This window comes from Vigna unguiculata, chromosome 9, assembly GCF_037176805.1.
Source record: "Vigna unguiculata cultivar grain cowpea cultivar isolate G323 ecotype 2 chromosome 9, ASM3717680v1, whole genome shotgun sequence".
Lineage (NCBI taxonomy): Eukaryota > Viridiplantae > Streptophyta > Magnoliopsida > Fabales > Fabaceae > Vigna > Vigna unguiculata.
The window spans coordinates 38,924,935-38,939,854 of record NC_140800.1 but is presented as its reverse complement, the minus strand read 5'-3'; the positions used below and the strand labels follow the sequence as shown (position 1 = coordinate 38,939,854).

Here is a 14,920-nt window from a genome sequence, read left to right as displayed (position 1 = left end):
TCATCAGCAATACTTATTTCAGTGAAAAAAATGGCTTGATTAGGTAGAAAAGTTGAAATATAATCTATCAATCATATTAGGCTGACAATTATTTAACATTAATAAGATAAGTATATATTTATAAAATAAAATAGTTGAAAATTCTAAAAACATTTTTGTATTTTGTTTTTTAAATTTCAGACACCCATTAAAGTTAATAATCTACCCCCGATTTCTCTCTATATATAAACACATCACTGTAGTAGATAGTTTCATAATAGAGCAAATCTGGAAAACAAGGATTGTGGAGTTCTGTGACAGAGGGTAATCTCCTATAAGGTGAAGCCAGTGGGGTTTGTACTTCCCTCACATTTCTTTCTTCTTTACTTCTGCATTTCACATTTTTTCTCTTAAGTGATGACTGTATGTGTTTTCTTGTTTAATCATTTTTGCATGTCACTGGTGAAAGAAGAACCATGATTTCATTCCCAAACACTGCAGTCAACAACTTTTAGTTCTTGGTCTTTTTTTTTTTGGTTCTTTATATGACAATTGAGTTCTTTGGTTAAGCAAGAACGGTGCAATAATTTTGTTTTTCTGGTAGGTTTAGTGTATTATTTTGCAGTGAAAGGATCAAGTTGGGGCCTTTGGGTTTTCTTAGTGCTGAGATTTAAACTATGAGTGCGTGTGGGACTGCGAGCGGAAAAAATGAGACCAGTGAAGGCGGTGCCAATGACTCCGTAACTTTCGGAGATGTGATATTTATCAAGCTTCGCGGTAGTTCATGGTGGCCTGCGCAGGTAGATGAATTTTTATGCTTGCTGGTTTCTATGACTCGATGAAATTCAAGATTCCATCTTTATGGTTAATTGATTGAAGTTTAAATTACATTATTCTTATGGATGAAACCTACTTTTGGTTGTTATAGTTTTACTCTAATGCATTTTTGGTCCCTGCAAAAAGTTTAATAGCTCCTTTGGTCTTTCAATTTTTCCAAGTTAAAAATTTTAATGCAACATAGTATATCATCAGATTGCTAATAGAAAATGCTAATACATTCTTCCGCAATAGCAGGTTTTAGAACTTATTGTTAAACGTTGTTATTACTTGTTGTTAGAATTTGGTATTAACAAACATGTCGATATTAACAGTGAACCAGAATTGCTTGATTTTGGAAAATTGAAAGACTAAATGTATAATTAGATTTTTACAATGACCAAAAGTAAATTTAAGCTTTTTCTAATATAATTGACTTTGTTGTAGGTAGTTGATGAAAATAGTGTTAGCAAGAGTGTTAAGCCAAGCAAACGGAACAAGCGATCGCCCGGGGACATCCTTGTTAGGCATTATGGAAGTTACATATAGTTAGTACTTTTACCTATATTCATGTTCTTTACGAATACAGTAAAATGGATACTTATGTATCCGTTATGCATGTACTTTTAGGTGCTGAATGCACTTTAGGATGAGAAGGCTTCATGTATCTTTTATTTAGAACATATTTTTAAAACGGGTGCAATGGCTAACCAGGGACCTGTTTGCGCATTTAATTCCTTGTGACAGTCTTTCTTTGCTTCTGCAGCTCGTATGTAGATCCTATTAAATGCCGCACTGAGTTTAAGACGGTAAGATGATATTTGGTAACCATTTGATACGTATTTACTTAGTTACATTTTTGTCTCTGTAATTATCATGGTATTGGCATGATTTTGTCTGTGCTTTCAGATACTTGAGCATAACGATGGTTCTCTCAGGAAAATACTTTTGCAAACTCTTGAAAAGGTATTCATACCTTCCTTGTTTGGATTCCTAATGATGAAGTTAGGAGTGTGATCTTCAACAGTTTTTTGCTTAGGCAGCAAGTTGTCTTCAACACTTTGAATTAACCATAATTCCTTTGCTGTCATTTTCTTTATGGGCGAAGGATCTTCCTAGCACGAAATCCAGTAGGTCAAAGGGGTCTTCTTTAAAGCCTAAAGGTTAGCCAATATTCTTCTGACTCTAATGGTTTTACTTTACCAAAATACAAATATCATAGCTATTTTGAATTTTCTCTTCCCAGAGAAAAGAAAAAGAAAAAAGTAGAAAAAGAGATGAGTGTAATCAAAGCAATGATTTGTACCATCTATTGGTGGTATCCCTTTTCCATTTAATGTTTTTTGTTGGCTTGGCTGTAGTTGATTTTGTATAATTATCAAATGCAATATTCTTATATTTTTTATGTTATATTGGATACCTTAGATATCTCTAACTGTTTTAGGTTAATACCATATATTCTGTCCTAGCTGAGGGTCTCTTCTGCAAGAAATCAATAAAGCATTCTGTTTAAAATTCAAGTTGGTATCAAAGCTCCACTGGTTTGTTCTTGGTCTTTGTCAACCGTTGTCCAGGCTGACTCTCCCTGTTTGTTTTTGGCCATGACTGGTCTGTGGGTCTCTCTTTTATTGAGGACCTCTTGTTATTGCTAGCCTAATTGTTTCCTGCACTTTGCTTATTCGGCGCTGCATTTTTGTCTTTCCTGCCTTATACCTGTTGGGGTCGGTTATTAAGATTTGGCTGTTTTTTGAATGACTTGTTTGAATAGCTGAAAAATTGGTTTATTCCCGTAAGACTAATTATAAAGGTGAAAAAAAATGTTTGGTTTTGTTTGTTTTTATCGGGTCTCCCACTGTAGAAAAATTCAATGCTAGATATTTCTTAGATTTGTATACTACTATTGAGGCTTGGTTTCCTGCTCTTTGCTTATTTGGGCGCTGCATTTTTGTCTTTCCTGCCTTATCCCTGTTGGGGTCTGTTATTATGATTTGGCTGTTTTTTGAATGACTTGTATGAATAGCTGAAAAATTGATTGATTCCCGAGACTAATTATAAAGGTGAAAAAAAAATGTTTGGTTTTGTTTGTTTTTACCGGGTCTCCCACTGTAGGAAAATTCAATGGTAGATGTTTCTTAGATTTGTATACTACTATTGAGGCTTGGTTTCTCAATTATGGTCCTTTCGAGCAATCCACTATGAACGTGGAGGATATTACTCTTTTTGAGAGAGAAGAATGACAACTCGTTCATTATCATTGATCTCAAGCTATGGGTACACATTTGTGCCCATAAAAGACATGTTATGATGTTTTGGAGAAAGATTGATAATTATGCCAATGATATGCAGTGGTTGTATATAGGGATAGCTAATGAACTTGTCCCCACGGGTATTATCCGAACTTGTTCTAATTTTGATGGAGAATCTTTGTATTGACGGGATATGCACATTAAGCTCATTGTGTACATTAGATCAGGCCTAGTAACAATTAGATACATCAGGCCTATTTAAATCAGGCCTATTTAAATAACATTTCATGCACTGTCATTCCTCCTTTATCTTTAGATAGCCTTGTTCTTGGCACCGTTGGATTCTTCACAGCATTACTATCTTGCATTCCAAATCTTGATAACACCTCCTGTGCGTACCATCTTTGATAGATAAATATTCCTTTCAAAAACTACTTAGCTTCAAGTTTGAGAAAATGACACATCTTTCACGAATTAGACATATCAAAATGCAACATCAATGAGTTTTTAAATTTATCACACATAATTTTATCATTTCCAGTAAAGATTAAATCTTCAACATATAGGTTGACTATTAATATTTTACCTTCCTATGATTTTTGTGAATAATGTGTGCTCACTAGAACACTTTCCAAATTCTTGTGCAAAATAGCTTCAATTTTATTGTACCAGGCTTGTGGTGCCTGTTTGGGGCCGTATAGTGCTTTTTTCAGTCAATAAACTTTCTCTTCTTTTTTTATAAATGCCTTAGCTTGCAGTGCAAATACATTTTCTTTGAGTTCCCCATGAAGAAAAACACTCTTCTCATCAAGTTGAAACACTTCCTAGCTGAAATGAGCAGTTGTAGCCAACATCACTCGTATGGTATCAAGTCTTGCCACTAGAGTAAAAACTTTAGTGTAATCAATTCCATGCCTTTGTGCATACCCTTTGGCCATGAGCTTTGCTTTGTATTTTTCCACTTGTCCATCTACATCAAACATCCATTTGACTCCCTTCAATAGCATAGAGAGTTCTTAGGTGTGATTTCTTTCTATAGCTTCAATTTCTTTGACATAGCTTTTCTCCAGTGTTTATCATCACAACTTCTTCAAATGACACTGGACCATTTTCAGTCATCATCATCATTACATTTTGATTCTCTTCCTCAAACTAACCTTCCCCAGTTTCATAATTTGCCATCCATCTTGGTGTCTTCTTGTTCATTCATCCGTCCCTTGAGATGAGGCAGATGAAATTCTATCCAGATTGGTTTCGCCAGTCTTCTTCATTTTTGCAGCTTCTTGATTGTGCTCTCCTTCACCTTCACAATTTAGTTCGTCTAGCTTGATTTCCATCACATTTTTGCTCCAGTCCCAACTTTTTTCTTCTTCAAACACCAATGCTTTGTTGATAATAATAGGTTTTGAGATTGGATAATATAATCTCTATGCCTTAGATTCATCACTGACTCCTAGAGAAAGACACTTTCTGCTCTTATCATCAGTTTCATCTTCTTTTGATCAGCTATATGCACATGTGCTAAACATCCAAAAATTCTGAAATACTGCATTACGGGTTTCGTACCACTCCAGGCTGCTTCTGAGTCTTGTTCTCTACTGCTACTGTTTGACACCGATCCTGAATGTGCACGCACCATCTCACTGATCAAAAAATGTTGGGAACTTGCTTCTCACTTAGCATAGAGCGAACAACACTCATAATTGTTCTATTCCCTCTTTCAACCATGCCGTTTTACTGAGGAGTGTAAGAGGTGATCAGCTGCCTACTTATGACCTGTGTTTGACATAATTCCTCCAATTCTCGAGAGACTCTCCTTTATCTGTCCGGAGACAAGTGATGGATGTTCCTATCTCTTTCTGATCATGGGCTTTGAACTTCTTAAACACCGCAAGCACTTATGATTTTTCATGTAAAAAAATACACCCAAGTTTTACAAGTAAAGTCATCAATGAAACTTAAAAAATACCTCTTATTATTGTTTGAAACTCACGGGATAGGACCACATATATCTTAATGTACTAGTTGATGTTGTATAGATGGTCTCCTTGAACTTTTGCTTGGAAAAGTCCTTTTGGATTGCTTCCCAATTAAACATGTAAGGCATGTTTTTTGTGGATGCTCCAATCCTTGCAAACCAGTGTGTTTAGTGCCTTGTAATTCAGATGTCCAAATCGGCAGTGCCATGTGTAAGCTTCCTTTGCTTAGACTGTTTCTGCTTGTAAACACAAAGAGTGTTTTGGATTCATATAAGTTGTCACATAGAACATTCTATTCCCACTCATCTGTTTTCATAATTAATCCTCTTTGGGGATGGAATACTTTGTAAGTGCCATCCGAAATCTGAAAGGCTTAACCTTTCTCTTGCAGTTGTCCTATTCTTAGCAAATTATTCAGTTCAAGAATATAGTAAACATCCGACAGTACCTGAGTTATACCATTAATTTGTATCCTGACACGGCCTTTTGCTGCCACTGTTGTGTGTGTCATTCCCAAGTTTCACTGTTCTGCAATGTTCTTCTTCCAACTTCAAAAACCATGCCTTATTTCTTGTCATGTGGTTGCTACAACCTAAGTCAAAATACCACCTTTCTAATACACTTGCTTGTTGTGGCTCCCCATGAGCCATCAACAAGATCTCATCATCTTTATCTAATTCAGCATAATTTGCTTTCTTTTCCTAGGTAGAACACTCAGGCTGGAAAACCTATTTCCTTTGCTTTAATTCTTTGTTGGAAGTAAATATATTTACAGATTAGATACAATAAATATGAGAATATAAGCTTCTAATGACAAGAAGTCCAATTGAGGTTGAAGATGGTGATGAACTAGATGAAGAAAGTATTTGAGAGCGGATTTGGGGAATATGTGATGGTGCTGAAGAGCCGTGCATTAAAGTGAATGACTCAAACTGAGGGGAAAGCAATAAATCGAGCTTTATAAAACTGTTATAATACTAACATATATATGTTAGAATACCAGCATTTATGTTGATCGTATTAGAAAAATTAGTTATTGATTTTAGGATATGGTTATTAACTTAAACGAATCTCTGGTTATAATTCAACCATTAAATGTACATTGGCGTTGCTTACCACTCTTCATACATAGTTGCTATATTTTGGATGTGTTCCATTAGTTTGACCACGTCTGGTGCCGTTTGGTTGGATGTATTTGAATGAAAGTGGAGAACATTGTAGCTCCAGCATCATCAGATGGTCCAGGGTTGTTAAAATATTACCATATTTGTTATACAAATCATTTACTGAATATTATTAAGTCAGAAGAAATTACTCTTCGTGATTGCAAATCAATATGTAAAGTCCAAAACGTATGAATAGCCCAACACAATTTCTCTTTGTTCTCTTCCAACAGGATCATCGAGCAAAGATTCTGCAGGCAAGAAAAAATCCAATAGACAAGATAAGGAGCAGAATAAAATTAAGCACAAAAAGCAAAAAGATATGTCAAACGATGATAACGCTGGCCAAAGTCATGTACGTACTTAATGAATTATTTTATATGTTGTTTATTCCATTTGTTCTTCCGGTTTAATAATTTAACATTTATATACTCAGGAAACAAGCTCCTTAGGAAAGACCCCAGAGAGTTCCAGGAGAATTAGAGTGATGGAAAACCTTGGCCTTATTGCTCCAGCTGGGTCACCATTTCAAAAAAGTGCTCATAAAGATAACCAAGCCTCGTGAATATGGATATGAAGAAGTTGGTGTAGAGAACAGCATGCATAAACATCCTCTTCTAACATCACATGTTTGTTTAATTAGTTTAGGATAATCTTAGTCAAAAGTGGGACATTATCATGCATCCAAACTTTAGGCAAAAGTTGTGTTGGGTGGTGATTCTTTGTGGTGAAAGAATGTAGGAAATGGTTCTTGCATTACTTTCAACTTTTTTTTGTCCAACTATGGAGAAATCTATGTGTGTTTTGTTTTAACCATTGTAATTTTTGTAATTCTAGAAATATGTGTGATTATAACTAAGATATTTCATTTAAGTAAAAAATATTTGTTGACTATAACTATAAAAAGCTGCTTCTTTTGCCTGATAAATATTTTAGAATCTATTTAAAAACAAAACATTCGTTTTTAAAATATATAAGTGTATTTAGAGGTGATTTTTTTGTTAAGAAAAATTTGGATTAATTGAGACCTATAATACGATGTTTTGATAATTGTGGATTTTATTTTTCTTTTTTCCTATCATTGGAGTCTACTCTTCTTTCTTTTCTGTTTGCGTAAGAGGGTTTTCTTAACAAAGGAAGACAAAGTTATTCATAATTTAGAATTTATATCCCATTTGTTTCATCAATTTATCTTTACTACTTTATACCTTGTAAGATATTATGATGTAGAAATTACACATTGTATACTTTAGGACAATGAAAATAGTCAGATTTGTCACTGAGTATATAATTATAATCCTTTGATAAGAAAAAGAAAAATGTGTTTTGTGTTTCCTTGTTTCCGTAAATATACATCTCTAACAAATTATATAATGGGCTTATGATTCATTATTATTCGTGACCTGAAGCCCAACTTCTAATGGGCAGCCTGCACCTCCATATAACAAATATCCAAAGTGTTAAGTGTTTAAGAAAAAGGCGCCTTCTCCTGCACCTCCAAGTCTTCTTCACTACCATCCAAATTTAGCATTTTACTCCTAATTAATTTGTAATTGGTAGTGGATGAAAACGGGTGGAAGAGCAGTAAATGATATTTACTGTCGCAACGTATTTTGGTTTCTGAGCTGTACTCCCAATTATTTCGACAACTTCTTTCTCTATGTTTCTTCTCCAAAGCGGTCTTTTGTGCTTTCTGAGTGGTCCCTTTCATTTTTGAGTGGATTCGTTTCAACAAAAAGCAAAATGGATTTCAAAAACCATTTGGTATTGTTTAATTTTTTTTTTCCAGAAACGGAATTCCAAATTCCGTTTCATAAATTTTCATGTTTTTTTATGAAACGGATTTCGGGATCCGTTTTATACTTTTCTGAAACGGATCACGAATTCTGTTTCAAAAATTTTAAATTTTTTTTCACAAATGGAATTCGTGATCCGTTTCATACATCCATTTTTTTTAGTTTGATTAGCGTTTTCTCGGTGCTCTTCCATGGCTGCTTCAGCTTCATCAATGGTTGGTTCATGGTGGCTTGATGAAGGTGTGCTGAAGGTTTCGTTGCAGGTGTGCGAACTGACGGTGGTGGTGGGGCGGTCTCCTTTCCGGCGTGGCTGCGGTGTAGATGAACAGGTGCGTGGTTGATGAAGGTTATGGCGCTGGTTGAACGTTGAACGTCGCGTCATAGATGCAGGTTTCGCTGCTACAACTCCGTGGTGGTTTGCAGGGTGCTGCTCATGAATGCATTGCGGTGGTGGCTCTGTTCTGCAAACGATGGTTGTCTTCCGATGCGATGGTGGCTCACGGTGGTGTGCAATGTTGAACGCTGCAGGTGCGTTGCTGGTTGCCTTGCGATGAAGGAAGGGCTTTGCAGAGGGAACGACATTGCAGCGGACGAAGGGGTGACGATGCTCGAGGTTGGAGAGGATGGACGGGATGAGAGGCTCGATGATCTCAGACTCATTGAGGCGGCAGAGGAAACGGAGGGTGACACCGCAGATGTACTCGTTGGGGTGCTGGAGGTTGTTGCGGAGGTTCTGGTAGATCCGGGAGAACTTTGCCTAAAGAGAGTGAATGAAGAAAACAGAACGTGGGAGCAAAATGTCGGGGGTGCAGCCTGAAGCACATATAAAAAGAAGGTTACTGGTTGTGCAATAAATTTTGATGAAACTACCAATAACAGGTAAATTTATGAGGGAGAAAAACGTAATTATTGGGAGAAAGGTTAGGGGTGCAGGGAGAAGACCCCAAGAAAAATGGTATTAGAAGAGAAAAAAATTGATACATAAATTGGATTAAAAATAATAACAAAGTGTTAAGTTTTTAAACCAAAAAATAGCTTTGAAAGGCATACAAATAATTTAATGTGTTATAAAAACTAATGTTATATGTTATCACAATTTTTAAAATATTAAAAAGTTAAAAATATAAAACTTACATATTTTTTAAAATGATAAAAGAAAAGAACTGGAAAATATCATTCAAGAGGTGAGTAAAATTGAATAGTTCTCAAATAAATTAAGATATTAGATATCTTTTGAAAAAGAAAAGAAAAGTCAAGGATAGGGAGAAACTATAGTTTTAAAATTATACTATTTAATGTAATATGGAATAAAATATTCTAAAAAATTATTTATAAGGAAAAAGTATTTCAAAATAATGAAAATAATGGTCCTCCTCTGATCTCTTATTTAAGAAATTTTGTAGGTCTGTGTATTTTTTTTTTCACAAAAAAACTGTCACATCTTTTAATTTATAATATAACACATTACCATAATAGGTAAAAGATATTAGTCTAAGAATTAAAAAAGTATTAATTTTAAAATAATGTATAATAGAAAATTGCAATATAACATTTAATTAAAAAACTTGAGAAATATTCATGACATAAAATAAAACAATATACATTTAATAATAATAATAATAGTAATAATAATAATTTATATATTTTAATTTAAAGACAGTAAAATAAATGTTAACATAATATAAAAGTTTTAAAAAACAACATTATAACATTTTAAAAATAAAGAATGGTATAAAAATAATAACAAATGTGTTAAAAAGTTGGACAATTTCATAGTCTTAAAAAATTTGAAAATAGTCAAATATAATTTTCTAATGATTTAAATATTAAAATAACTAAAGATGGTCTAGATAAGAGTAATATATGACAAAAAAAATGTGAGAATTACTTATAAAAAAAATTGATAATGATACTATTTTTAATAGTAAAATTAAAAATGTAAAAAAAAAAATTGCTGAAACATAAAACAACAATTATTGTACATAATAGAATGTAATATTGAAAATTTCGAAATGGCATTAAAACATATTAAAAAGAAAAAGCAAAAGGGATAGATAATGAACATTATATAAGTCATACATTTAATGAAGTTGGCTTTAGGAATTAATAATAAAATGTTACTTAACAAAATATGAAAAATATGATATTTGCTCTGTGTGTGTGTGAATTTGGTATTTATATATCAACAGCTCCATCGGGATTGAAAAAATAAAAATAAAAATAAAGTGTTTTTGAATTTGGTATTTAGCAAACTTCGGATGGAAATATTGAATAAAACGAATGCGACCACGTCAATTGATTGAAATTGGTACAAAATTGAATATAAAGAACGAAGTTTCTTTTACTTGTATTGGTCGGAGAATAGTTCATTCATTATTCACAAATCAAATTAACAGTCTATCCTCTGGAGACAACGTTTATTCGAGGAACGTTTTCTCATTTTTAAAGTGTACGTATAATGCTTCATATCAATTTCTTTTTAGTATAATATATATATTATAATTTTGAAGAATTTGAATACATACATAGATTATTAAGTATAATAGATTTGATAACATATTCATTTATATCTCACCAAATGTTTTCTTGATGGGTGATATCATTTCCCAGGAGGACCTAAAAACAATATTAAATAGATCATAAAGATCTCGTCAAACATTACAATCTCAAACTTATACTTCTAACACGCACCTCAAAACACTAACACAGTTTATGCACACTATGAGAGATAAAGGCAACCACTTAACAACATAAAAGAACAGAAATCAATAGTTTTGATTAGGAGAATTTGTAGAAACAGAAGGAGCAAAGTGTTGAATGAGAAATTGGTAAAAGGAACAGTGTTGTTTGCATTGACTATTGGATTGGAAGGGTGGAAACGTAATTGAAGAAGTCAAAAATAGTCTCCGGGAATGAGTTAAGAGTTAAGAAGAAGAAGTAATTTATGAGTGTGAGAGAATGAATGAATGATAGAAGAATGGAGTATTAGAGGTAAATGAGAATGCAAAGTAACGTAAAGATGGTGATAGGAAGAAGCAATGGCGAAGATGGTATGAAGAAAGAAAAGGAAAGGCGGTGGCAGATTGAGGCACCCAATAATGCTCAATTTGCATTCGACATATATCTATCTCTATCTGTCTCATGTGTCGTCTCTGGACCCACCTTCTTCCAATTCCAACCAGCGGCGCCATTAGTCTTTACTTAGTTTCAAAGCTCACCCACCTCTCTCTCTCTCTCTTTCTTTTTCTCTCTCTTCTTCTTCTTCTCACTTCCTTCTCCATATATACCCTAATAAACAATTCCAAGCACCTCTCTTTCTTTCTCCATTCTCTTCCCAAACCTCACTTCTTTCTCCCCACCTTCTGCTATTATTTTAATACAATAACCCAATCATACACTCGCTCGGGATTGCTTATCCCAACACAGATAAACAAAAGCAATGAAAGGAGAATACGTAGACCAACAACAACATCCTAAGAATGAAACACCACCTCCTATCTTCTCAAAGCTTCAACCTCATCATCAACACCATCCTTTCCCGCACAACCCCTTCCAACTCTCCGCCGCCGACGAAGACAACCGCACCCTCGCCGTCACACCCACTACTGCACACAAGCCCAACTCCTCCGGGGGTGATGGGGCCACCATCGAGGTCGTTCGCCGTCCCAGGGGCCGTCCCCCCGGCTCCAAGAACAAGCCCAAGCCACCGGTAATCATAACCCGAGACCCCGAACCTGCTATGAGCCCCTACATTTTAGAAGTGTCCGGAGGCAGCGACGTCGTCGAGGCCATCGCGCAGTTCAGTCGCCGCAAGAATATGGGCATCTGTGTCCTCACCGGTTCCGGGACTGTTGCCAGCGTCACGCTCCGTCAACCCTCCACTACCCCCGGCGCCACTGTTACTTTTCAGGGCCGTTTCGATATCCTCTCCGTCTCCGCCACCTTCCTTCCGCAGCAATCCGGCGCGTCTCCCGCGGTGCCCAACGGCTTCGCCATCTCGCTCTCTGGCCCGCAGGGGCAGATCGTCGGGGGAATGGTCGCCGGCGGGTTGATGGCTGCGGGAACAGTGTTCGTGATCGCCGCTTCGTTCAACAACCCGGCGTATCATAGGCTGCCGCCGGAGGATGAGGGCGGCGCATCTGCAGGCGATGGACATTCGCCTCCAATATCTGGCGGCGGAGAAAGCGGGCATGGGCAGGCAGAATCATGTGGAATGTCCATGTACAGCTGTCACTTGCCTTCCGATGTGATTTGGGCTCCGACAGCTAGACCTCCACCGCCACCGCCACCTTACTGATCAATTTACGTTCTGTTTCTCTTTTGTTCTTCTTTGGGATGAATTAACTTCAACTTCGTGGTTACTGTAATCAATTCTATATGTTACTCTGTTTAATTGGATTTAATTTAGCTGGTTTAGTAGAATGAAATCCTGAGTATTAGTTTAATTTTCATTATTACATAATTAGATTAAGTTGATTACAAATGGAAACACCAACAGCAGTATTAATTAGTTGCTACTATTTGGATTCATGTAGCTATAGGGTGGTTTATTTGCGGCGCTAACTATATGGATGGATCGATGTCCAGCTCCTTGAAGGGTTTCTGTTTATCGATCATATGTTGTTTGTTTGTATGTATGTATGATTTAGTTTCGTTTTTTGAAAATGTTTTGACGACAGTGTATGGTAAAAAGCTGCAACGTTTTGCTTGTAAGAAAAGGAAAGTGAGAAATGGGTTGTGCTGGTTAGGCTTTCTCTGTCAACGTAGGAAGTAGAGCATTATCTGGCTTTTTATAGAGTGTGGTGTTCACATCTGGTCAGAATAATGTTTGGTTGGAGTAGATTTTCCAAAGTGGGTTTTTGGTTTGGTTTGGTTTGGTTGGGGTGGTGTGGTGCGTGTGGGGTTGGGGTGGGATGGGGTGTTGCTTTGAAGTTTGGGAGTCTGAGAATATCTGATGATGCTGAGTAATGTAGTGTACTGTGTGTGTGTGTGAATGGTTATTGGATGGGTTGATGGGTGTGATGTGGTGAAGATGGGACTTTTGTTCAATTTTGGATAAAGTGAGTTTGATGGCAGAGGAGAACGTGGCTAGGGTTGTGGGTGACAGAAGCGTTCATCTGCTGCAGCAGCACCAGTTTTTTTTTTTTCTTTCTTTCTTTGCTTGCTTTATCGAATAAGTTGTTGATATGAGTTCAGAACAAGCTCCCACACCCTCTTCTCCACTTTATCTCTCTCCTTCTCATTACTTTATATCTGATCTATCTGTACTTTCTTTTGTCTCTTTCTCATCGGCCCCTCTGATTTGCAATTAAAGAGAAAGAGAAAACCTCATAAAGTAAAAGACCCCCCAATTGCCACAACTCTACTGTGCCCAACACTTTATTGCATCACCCACGCCGGTTATTGCCACACCCTAAATCCATTCCATCACGCTTTTCCTTACCATCATCCAGTTTATGTATCTCTCTTCCAATGTCATTCCACTCCTTTTCTCTTTATCCTCTGGATCGAACCAGTTCCCTGCATCACCCGAAGAGAAAAACTTTCACGGCCAAATTTAGGGTATATTTCAGGTTAAAAACACAGTATATATAATGTCATAGATTTAATCCAACCGCCACGCTGCGTGAGTTGAGAAAGTTTTATCGATAGATTGAGTTATATCATTTCTGTCATGTTTATCTGCGTATGTCTTACTGTTTTTTTTTCCCTTCCTATCACCGTTATCATGTCACGTAACGTATATTACCAAATATAATATCTCCACATGCAAAACCGGTCACCGCTGAGGAAAATATAAATGCTTTTAAGGATGGTAAAATGTTTCTGAATTTGGTATTAACTGTCCCACTCATAGTTATATAATTTTATGATTAAGTATTTCAATACTAGGTGGTAGGGTTGAGCATGTTATTTAGTCCAAATCTCTTGATTTTGAAGGATCACGTTAATTTAGGTTGAAATCAACCCGAACCTTAAACTAGGGTTGAGAACTTTTACAGAGAGGCTCAGAAGAGGAAGAACAACTTTCTTTTCTTGTGGTCATTGTTTTTATTCACAAACTTTAAATAAAGACTTTACTCAAACAAGTTTAAATTACTTTTTCTAAGAAAGTACTATTAGTACACTTTGTATAATGTAAACTCAGACTTTGGAATGTGACGTGGGAATCAATAAATTATTTATTTATTTATTTTTCATACTATACAGTTTAGTCTAGATTTGACGTGAGAATATCATCATTCCTACACCATATAATAGAAGCACACACTCGCACACAGTGATTTCTTTCTTCATTTTTTTAACATCAAAGTCATGTTATTCTCTTTTAAACGAAGGTTCTTAAGGGGAAAGATGAATTAGTCTACTGCTGATCATGCACATACATCTCACTTATCGAAACACACCCACAAATTTAAACTCCATTACATAAATCCTAAATTTTCAATTCAGCTAAGTAATCAATCAAAAAATAAAAAATAATAGAGAGTTTCATAATTTAAAAAAAATATATATTAAATTTGAATTAATTTCATTTTGAATCATTAAACATGAAAAAAAAAACATAAATTTAAAGAAAAAAGAGTATGAAAATTTTAAATTCTTAATTTTTAATTGAATTTAAAATTTTGATAATTTTATCAAACAATTAAATTATTTTCATACATTTTTATAATTTCAATTCTTTTAGTTTTTTTATCAAACAGTATCTTTTTATCATAAATCATTTCACATCTTCTATTAAAAGAATACCTTATAACGAATTTCTTTCAAAACAGGACATAAAAGTGATTAATGAACATGTGTTTCCAAAATTTCATGTTATTTTGTATACACAATAAGTGTATACACGCTGCCTTCTGGTCCGTGGCATTTCATTCAGAAGTAGAAAGTTAACTGGTGAAACAAACATAATGAAAAAAAAAAAGAAAACATGAAAA

General features: G+C 35.2%; 1 protein-coding gene and 1 pseudogene across 4 annotated transcripts; both read left to right on the top strand.

The window, feature by feature from the left end:
• Positions 1-226: 226 nt before the first annotated feature.
• LOC114162233 (uncharacterized) lies at positions 227-6,996 on the top strand. 3 transcript variants are annotated; one of them, XM_028046051.2, is made up of 8 exons: positions 227-318; positions 584-779; positions 1,243-1,343; positions 1,562-1,604; positions 1,705-1,761; positions 1,904-1,958; positions 6,417-6,538; positions 6,620-6,996. In XM_028046051.2, the coding sequence occupies exons 2-8, from the start codon at positions 657-659 to the stop codon at positions 6,746-6,748; spliced, it is 630 nt and encodes a 209-aa protein (XP_027901852.1). In that variant the 5' UTR covers positions 227-318; positions 584-656; the 3' UTR covers positions 6,749-6,996. The 3 variants fall into 3 exon arrangements, with proteins under 3 accessions (XP_027901852.1, XP_027901853.1, XP_027901854.1); XM_028046052.2 differs by having other exon boundaries at positions 245-332; XM_028046053.2 differs by having other exon boundaries at positions 264-318; positions 590-779.
• Positions 6,997-11,162: 4,166 nt separating this feature from the next.
• LOC114162296 (AT-hook motif nuclear-localized protein 17 pseudogene) lies at positions 11,163-12,406 on the top strand (annotated as a pseudogene). The gene has a single exon (XR_014984390.1). The product of XR_014984390.1 is annotated as an AT-hook motif nuclear-localized protein 17 pseudogene (transcript).
• Positions 12,407-14,920: the final 2,514 nt, after the last annotated feature.